Source organism: Arachis stenosperma, chromosome 8, assembly GCF_014773155.1.
Source record: "Arachis stenosperma cultivar V10309 chromosome 8, arast.V10309.gnm1.PFL2, whole genome shotgun sequence".
Lineage (NCBI taxonomy): Eukaryota > Viridiplantae > Streptophyta > Magnoliopsida > Fabales > Fabaceae > Arachis > Arachis stenosperma.
Window position 1 is genome coordinate 20,561,574 of NC_080384.1, and position 9,235 is coordinate 20,570,808.

General features: G+C 32.6%; 1 protein-coding gene across 1 annotated transcript; it reads left to right on the forward strand.

Annotated features, from left to right (window-relative positions):
* The first annotated feature begins 4,325 nt into the window (after positions 1 to 4,325).
* Positions 4,326 to 8,913, forward strand: LOC130944701 (vacuolar-processing enzyme-like). The gene is made up of 9 exons (XM_057873165.1): positions 4,326 to 4,699; positions 5,295 to 5,459; positions 5,539 to 5,695; positions 6,162 to 6,247; positions 6,346 to 6,545; positions 6,917 to 6,965; positions 7,180 to 7,392; positions 8,106 to 8,312; positions 8,403 to 8,913. The coding sequence occupies exons 1-9, from the start codon at positions 4,490 to 4,492 to the stop codon at positions 8,583 to 8,585; spliced, it is 1,470 nt and encodes a 489-aa protein (XP_057729148.1). The 5' UTR covers positions 4,326 to 4,489; the 3' UTR covers positions 8,586 to 8,913.
* Positions 8,914 to 9,235: the final 322 nt, after the last annotated feature.

Here is a 9,235-nt window from a genome sequence, read left to right on the forward strand (position 1 = left end):
TAACAAGGAAATCTCACACAAGAATCAATTATAAAAGCAGAAATACTTTGCTTGTGTCCAGTAAAAGGAATGAAATTGAAGAAAGAGAGATGAGACTCTTAGTGAAATTTGAATCAGCATTCTACAACTTATCTGGACTCTTAGAAAAACTCCCCGAAGGGATAAAGAGGAATCTCTGCTATTTGATAAAAGACAGAGAAGACCACAAGTGCCAGCTATGTGTCTTAGAGCTATCTGAAGAAAGCAATAATGAAACGGAATCAACCCACATGATAAAGGAAGGAGACAACGCATCTGAAGGCCACATAATGAAAGAGGAGGACAGCACATCTGAAGCATCTCTCAACATTATTGCATAATGACGTAAGCGCTTAGGTCATAAAGCACCAACAATGTAGCTGGTGCAAGATAATAAACAATGACGTAAGCAATGACGTCATAAGAAGGGTAAGGATGGGAATTGTCCATCAGACCCAACCATTATAAATAGGTTGCTTAGGCAATTGTAGAAATCATCAAACCATAGAATGCAGGAGGCTAAGAGTACTCATATGCTAGGAGAGCAAGGAGGAAGCTGCCGAGGCGATTCTATAGTTTGAAGAAGAATTCCCTTAGGAAAAACCAATTCTAAACTCCCCTCTGGAGTTAGTATCTACAATCTCCCCTCTGGAGATAAAAATATCTTATGTAAAATATACTAAATAAAGGAAGTTTTTCTCCAGAAAGGTACGTCTTTATCCTAATTTCTTAGTTATGAATTATTTAGAAAGCTTAGAATTAACAGAAGAATCTGATTATTATAGATTAACTGCTTTATTAGATAATGAAAGACAGGCTGTTCTAAAAACAGAATTAAATCTCAAATCAAATGAAAATTTCAATAAACAAAATCTTTTAAAAGAAGTTTTTAATAGAAAAAATATAATATACTATGGAAAAATTCAACTTGAAGCCCCTATAAAGATAAAATCCACCAATGGAGAACTTGAAATAGCTTTGATAAATGATGAAGAATTGAGTAAACAGATTGAGAAAATTAAGGATCAACAAAAAAGATCTAAAATTGGATGGATTCATATTAGTACTATACAAGTCTTAATCAAATCTACATATATGAAAGGAATTAATTCACCAATAAGCTTAGCAATCTGTGATAAAAGAATTACTGATGACCCAATAGATCAAATAATTGGAATTGTTCATGGAAACTTGGCAAACGTAAATGTTAAATCAATGCCCATCTTGGATATGCTATACCTTTATCAACTGAAAACCTTGGAAGATCTATAAGTTTGGCTTATAAATTTCATAGAAAGAATCTAATGGAACAAGACGATGAACCTTTTTCAATTACATATGCAATAAATTATGCTTTAACAAATAGCCATCATAGTATAAATTTAAAAACAGAGAAAGGATTTATGTTGATGAATTATTTCAAAAAATTGTAAAAACAGAAATACCAAAATAAAGCTATTGAAAACCCAGTTCTATTATTAAAAGAACCATAAGAAAAATTAGTTTCATCAAATTTTCAAATAAGAGAATCTAAAATAATAGCCCTTTAAGTTTATCCAAATTAAAGATTAAAGAAGAAAATTCTGAAATAAAAGAATTAACAAAAAAGGTCGAAAAATTAAATGAACCCTAAACATTAAATTATGACAATAAATAAAGAAAAAATATATGTAACTTATCAAGACAAGAAACAAGAGCTCTTTCAAAGAGAAAATCGGTTGAATTATTTACAGTTTTCTGAAATAAATCAAAGAGCATTTGAAGCTCTAAAAATAATTTATGACAAGTTAAAAAGAGAAGTCGAAGAACTAGAAAAATTAATAGAATCTCTAGAAAATAGTGATGAATCAATGATAGAATTGCAGAAATTTTAAGATAAATAATGAAGCATACAAAGATTGAAAGACCAGAAATAAAATAAATAGGAAAAGGGCGAAAAAATTAAAAAGTAAAATAAAGGAGTATAAAAGGGAATTAAATAATCTTCAGATCGAAATTGATGACCTTATAATAAAAAGGATAGAAATAAGAATAAATATAAATAAGTTAGAGTTAAACTTAAAAAATTTATAAATGTCTGGAAAATCATATTATGACTTAAAAGAATTAAAGCTGTTAAAAGAAAAAATGGAAAATGAAGTTGAAAATTAAAAAATATTTAGAAACAACAGAAAGTGTAGAACAAAAGAAGTTTTTGAGGATTTAAGAAATTATATTAAAGAAAAAGACAAACAGATAAAAGATTTTATATACAATAATCCATGCAAAAAAGAATATTATAAACTAAAACAAGATTGAAAAATTAGAATTATAAATACTAGTAATACGGTCAATACTTTTTATTATAAATTGGTAAATTATTCGAAGAGTTAATAGAAATTTTAAAAAAGAAATTAAAAGAAAAGACAACTTTAAATAATTGGTATCAGAGCCAAGTTAACGATTAAGGGTAACAATTTCTCTTTAAGCAACACTTTTAATGACACGCTTTTTCAGCCACAAAAGAACAAAAATCTGTACAGACACATTTGTACACTAGAAAATCATATTTTTTATGATAGATGTAAATACCAAATGATTTCTCTAGGAATGAAAAATATTTTTTTCTGTAAAAAAAGGAAAATGCTAGTTGTACAATACTAATCAGCCTTTAATCAAATTTAAATAATATTTAATTATTTTTTATTGTAACATGTTCCTATTTTATAGATACATATCTATAATTAGATTTTAATTTAAATTTTAAAACCCACCCACTTCATTGGTGGTTACGTGACTTTGCTTTACTTTCGTAACTTAACGTAACAAATACAGTTTTTTAAATTCCTTATTGTACGGGACATTCACACGCATTAGTGAATTCCAAACCAAAAAGGACGCTGCCAGCTGAATTCTCCATCTCGTCTTCATTGGTGAAGCCTATCATTACCTTCCAGCTGAAGCACTCTCTCATTTTGCATTGGGTGAGGATTTGTTTTATGAATTTCTAGTGATGAATGGTCGAAACTTAACGTAACAATACAGTTTTTTTAAATTCCTTATTGTACGGGATTCCACGCATTAGTGAATTCCAAACCAAAAGGACGCTGCCAGCTGAATTCTCCATCTCGTCTTCATTGGTGAAGCCTATCATTACCTTCCAGCTGAAGCACTCTCTCATTTTGCATTGGGTGAGGATTTGTTTATGAATTTCTAGTGATGAATGGTCGATATAATTATATTCATAAATTAAAATATTTTAATTGTAGTTTTTTTTTAATTGTAAAACATCTAAAATTATTAAGTATACAAAAAATATTTTAAAACACATCCAAAATCATAAATTTAAATTTAAATTAAACATAAAAAATAATTGAACACATCTAAAATTAAATCTAAATTTAAACATTAAAAAATAATTGTAACACATCTAAAATTATGAAGTTATATAGAAAATATTTTTAAAACACTTTCAAAATACAGAAATTACACATACAAAAATAATTTAACATTGCAATATATATGAAAATCTCTTTAGGTCATTTTATTTCAAAAAAAATCAAAATTTATATAGAATAATAAAAAAAGTAATGGTGTCAGAGACCCATCCAAACCTTAGGTAAGTTTTCGGCGTGGACGAACGGTGACGAGGAGGAGAAAGGCGGTGACGAAGATGAGTGTTGAATAAGGGGTATGTGGCGTTGTGAATGAGCGCCGAGAAGGAGGAAGGCAGCGTCGTCGAGTGTTTTGACATGGGACAAACGTGACTTCTCTATTTTTTTTAGTGTTTTGTACGGGTTTAATTAATAATTTGATGGTTTAAGGTTTATTTTATAATTTTAAAATCAAATTTTTGAATTTTGAATAATTTGATTTTTAGATATGTATTTAAATTATAATATATTAATAATTAAATATATTAAATTTGAAACCGAAGTTTAAAATTTAAATTTTAAATTTCAGTTTTTTTTAGATTGTATTTAATTTTAGAAAGACAGTAAATCTATTCATAATTTTTAGATGTGATTGTTTTAATTTTTTTTAAATTATTGTAATAAAAGACTGAATATTGTACCATTTTTAAAGGATACCTAGTTGAATTAATAGGCAAAATGCAAGAAAGGTGAAAAAAGTGCGAGTAAGAGAAGGGAAAAAAGTTGGCAAAGGGTTTAATTATAAAACGTAAGCAACAAGGAACCCTTCAAATGTGGCAAGAAGCACTATTGAATAAACAAAAAACAAACCTTGAAAGTTGAAACCCACAAAAAAAAAAACAAGAAGGAACCTTCCAACGAGACGTTACTTCGTCTCTTTCCTTAACAAACACCATCCTCATGATAATAATACACACGACAACATGAAATATTGAATTGGGGGAATAGTAATATATATATGAGGAAAGGGAGTAGTGCTCTCTTTCTTTATTCATCTCCTTCTTCTCCTCTCACCTAATCATCAAACCCCTTTCTCCCTCTCTTTCTTTTCCAGCCCAATGGGCCGTTCTCTCCTCTTTCTGCTCGCGGCCTTCTTCGCCGTCCTTGTCTCCGCCGTTCGAGACCCCGTCGGAGAAGTTATCCGCCTTCCTTCCGAAGCTTCCAGATTCTTCAAAACGCCTTCCGACGACGGCGACAACGTGGAGGAAGGAACTCGCTGGGCCATTTTAATCGCTGGTTCCAATGGCTACTGGAATTACAGACATCAGGTACCGTCATTCTTATAATCCCGTTCTTTCAAGCTTCAATTTTTTATCTTCTTATGATTTCCTTTCCTCAACGCTTTCCCTTGTCAGTATATTGTTCCTTCTTTGTTTGACTGTTTAGTATGAAATTGATGAACTGTTGCTTATCACTGTCCTTCGGTTTTCATATTGCTTTTCCTGTTCCACTGGTTCGTGGGCATCTTGTTTAGTTGACAGCATTTAGAATACTATTTTCTTTTATTTCAGTCTAGGTTAAAATCTGTATTTGATGCAGATTCTGCATTCGCCTCAGCTACTTGCACCTTAGATTCTAAAGATGAATTGTGAATAGTGGCCCTTGGAGGATCTAACGTCTATACTGCACTGAAACAAAAGCCTGCAATAATTGATAATTTGTGTTCCACGTATCAAAAAGAAACTGCTCTCTGTTTTGTTCTGGTTTTGGGTTGTTCAGTTTGGTCAACTTAATCTGTGGTCATTGGTGATTGGTCTATATAACTTGCTGATTCAGTTATTAGTACTAATTTACCATTTGGACTGTATTACTTGGTTTGTTTCACTGATGAGTGATGATTGATGAGGCTTCATCTTTTTTCAGGCTGATGTTTGTCATGCGTATCAATTACTGAGGAAAGGTGGTCTCAAAGAAGAAAACATCATTGTGTTTATGTATGATGACATTGCTTTCAATGAAGAGAACCCACGGCCCGGAGTCATCATTAACAGTCCACATGGAGATGATGTTTACAAAGGAGTCCCAAAGGTTTGAGATCTTGTTATCGCAAATTCTGATTCTGTTTGAAACTTAAAAAAGTCTTCTGATATGAACTTTGTTATGATAGGATTATGTTGGTGGAGATGTTACTGTAAACAACTTTTTTGCTGCTATACTTGGAAATAAGTCAGCTCTTACAGGTGGCAGTGGGAAGGTTGTAGATAGTGGTCCCAATGATCATATATTTATATACTATAGTGATCATGGGGGTCCTGGGGTGCTTGGTAAGTAGCTCTGAATTCTTCCAAAGGGACTTTATGACGAAAATCATGGATTGTGTATGTGTTGATTGTATCCTTTTTCAGCATGGTACTATGGGTTGTCTTCTACTGGGGAGTATTACTTGCAAATAGTCTGTTTCCTGTAGCATTTTGGGTTTATTTGCTAACATGGAGTGAAACAGTGAAAGAAGTTATGTTCTGTTATCTGGTTATTTTTACTGTTAAAATTATCTTTTTAGTTTTTTTCTTTTTTTGTTTTGTTTTTAGTGTGTCAAGAATGATAGAGAGAAAACTGAATTGATTGGACGTGATCCCTTTATTCCAGTCAAAATTGTCTTCATTTGTGATCCTTTTACTAAAATTTTGTTTTGCGTCCTTACACAACACAACTCTTCTCATAACAATGATATCTGCCCTTTTGAAGCTCTTATATGGTCTAATATTTTGTGGGAACTGGGATGGATTTCAGGGATGCCTACTAGTCCTTACTTATATGCATCTGATCTGATCGAAGTCTTGAAGAAGAAGCATGCTTCTGGAACATATAAAAGCATGGTAAGTTACTTGCATACTAGACGTTGCTTGATTAATGTTTATATCAATCTTTGTTGAGATATTTCCCAATTCTTTGGATTTACATAATGCTGGTGCAGGTATTTTATCTTGAGGCATGTGAATCTGGAAGTATCTTTGAAGGCCTTCTTCCAGAAGGTCTGAATATCTATGCAACAACAGCCGCAAACGCAGAAGAAAGCAGTTGGGGAACATATTGCCCTGGGGAGAATCCTAGTCCTCCACCAGAATTTGGAACCTGTCTAGGTGACCTATACAGTGTTGCTTGGATGGAAGACAGGTATGAAAATAGCATATAGAATAAATAAATCTTTTTCCTGTGTAACTTGCTGACTCTAATTAATTATAAATTATATGAGAGCTATAATTAAATAAGGTTTATTGGGTGTGTTATCTGTTCCCAGACTATCACCATGAAGTGTTGAAAACAATTGATTGCTATGATGAGAGCATGTCAATATTAGGATTTTATATACCTTGTATTTGTAATTTGCTGAATGCATTTTGTTCTAGAAGGAAAAGGCAATCTTTTTCATCCCTCCTTTTTTACTGCACTTGGTCTTAGAAGAACATGTTTACTTTTATATGAGTAATGCTGCAAGTTCTTTTATGGTACTGATTCTTTGTTTTGTTCTCCTTACTCTTGAACAGTGCCATACACAATTTACGTACAGAAACTTTGCACCAACAATACCAATTGGTAAGATCCTATTGCTAGCTTAGTTGTTTTAGATAATCAACTAATATTAACTGGGGAATGTAGATTTATACCTTGGTTTCTTAAATGGAGGGGAGAAAATTTTGTTTGTTTTCACATTTGCAAGTATTATTGGCCTAAAGATTTTCTGGTCTCAAAATTGTAGAATGTGTGCATGAATTGAGTGAGAAAAATTTTGTTATTCCTGTGTTCCCAGGTTAAAGAAAGGACTTCCAACGGAAATTCAATGTATGGCTCTCATGTGATGCAATATGGTGATATAGGGATTAGCAGTAATAATCTCTTCCTATATTTGGGCACAAATCCAGCTAATGAAAATTTTACGTTTATGGATAACAACTCCTTGAAGCTACCGTCAAAGACAGCAGTAAACCAACGTGATGCAGATCTTGTCCATTTCTGGGATAAGGTATCATTTTGTGAAATATTTTTACTTTATTCCTGTTCAAATTATTTCTTTGCTTTGTCCTCCTTATGCACCCAAATTTGAAAATGGACCAGATTGAGTGGTAGATATATTTTTCTCATCATACTAGCATTGAAATTTAATGAAGGATAGCATAATTTAGTATTGAACAATGAAGATATATGAGAATGGAAACATGCCAATACTCTTCACAATTTGGTATTGGGAGTTCAAGTCTAGCATCTTGTCTGATACTTGGATTGTGATCCACCATTACTTGGAATGGGGCTTATCGTTGATTTATTGTAAGTACCAAAAAATTGAATGTTGTTTTGTTCCTGAACTTATGAAGCTTAACGCTGGGAATGGCTATTCCATTTGAGGTTACTCCATAGAATCTAGCACTCCTTGCCCTGAATGTGCCATTAGAGTAGATTTAGCAAGATATTCTATGGCTGATTTAATTTGGTAAACCCTAGGAACTCTATGCTTCAGTTAGAACTTTAGATGAATGCCTGTTCTGTTTATAATGGTTTCCTCTAAACCGAATATGGGTTAGTTATTCGGATGCAGAACTTGAACTAGATTGGGAATGTTGGCATTAGAGTAATGTCTGAGTCTACACGATGAAATAAAGGTCGTTATTTGTTGACACTTGACACTTATTTTCTGGTTTATCTACCTGTTGACATCATCATCTGTTTCTCATTTGCCAGTACCTCAAAGCTCCTGAGGGTTCTCCAAGGAAAGCTGCAGCAGAGAAACAAGTTATGGAAGCAATGTCTCACAGAATGCATATAGATAGCAGCGTCAAACTTATTGGAAAGCTCTTATTCGGCATTGAAAAAGGTCAAGAAATACTTAGCAGTGTTAGACCTTCTGGGGAGCCACTTGTTGATGACTGGGACTGCCTGAAATCACTGGTACTGTTTTCAATTATTCATTTTATGATTTTTGTTTTATTATTAATAATTCTATGATTCTTGTTACACCTGAATCTATTGTTGATGCAGGTTACGACTTTTGAGACGCATTGCGGATCGTTGTCTCAGTATGGAATGAAACACATGAGATCCTTTGCAAACTTCTGCAATGCAGGCATAAGGAGGGAGCAATTGGCTGATGCCTCAGCACATGCATGCACAAGTGTTCCATCCAATCCATGGAGTTCACTACACAGGGGTTTCAGTGCATAGTTCCGAGAATTTGCTCCATTAAAGACCACTGTTACAATTAAAATGAATATACAATATATACATTGGTGATGATTTCTCATATGCTAGTTTTGTAAATATACAAATGGGAGGATGGGAAGCGGGGAACCTCCTTTGATTGTGTGTCCGTTGTAATTAAGGCATTTTATTGAAGGAGGAATAGTGGACCATGAAGTTCCATTGGACCCTCCACTATAATGTCATGCATCGATGCCAAGATCATACAGTAACTGTTATTTGGTAAAGTTTTAGTAGAATCTCCATGGTATGGTAAATATATTATATTTGGTCTAAATATTTTACTTTTGAATCTTTAAAAAATTACAATGCATTTTTTTAAACTTAGCAATGAGCCAATGACCCTTCGGGTATTCCTAGTCTTGATAACTCAAATAATACAAACAAAAATAACAAAGTTTTGTCTCACCAAGTGAGGTCGGTTACATGAATCAAACAATGTCATTGAACTCTATTATATATCATATCTACAGAGATATCGTTTATATGTAGATTTCGTTTGACTATTTTATGGATGATCTTCTTAGGTCTTCTTTTGTCTTTCATCTTTTGTCCATCTTTCATCTTATCCACTTTTTTTATTGGGTGTTCTATTGGTCTTATTCTCATGTCTA

Coding starts and splice junctions, on each gene's coding strand:
- LOC130944701 (XM_057873165.1), top strand. CDS start 4,490: ATGGGCCGTTCTCTCCTCTTTCTGCTCGCGGCCTTCTTCGCCGTCCTT. Junction 6,966..7,179: donor TGCACCAACAATACCAATTG/GTAAGATCCTAT, acceptor CTGTGTTCCCAG/GTTAAAGAAAGGACTTCCAA. Junction 7,393..8,105: donor TTGTCCATTTCTGGGATAAG/GTATCATTTTGT, acceptor CTCATTTGCCAG/TACCTCAAAGCTCCTGAGGG.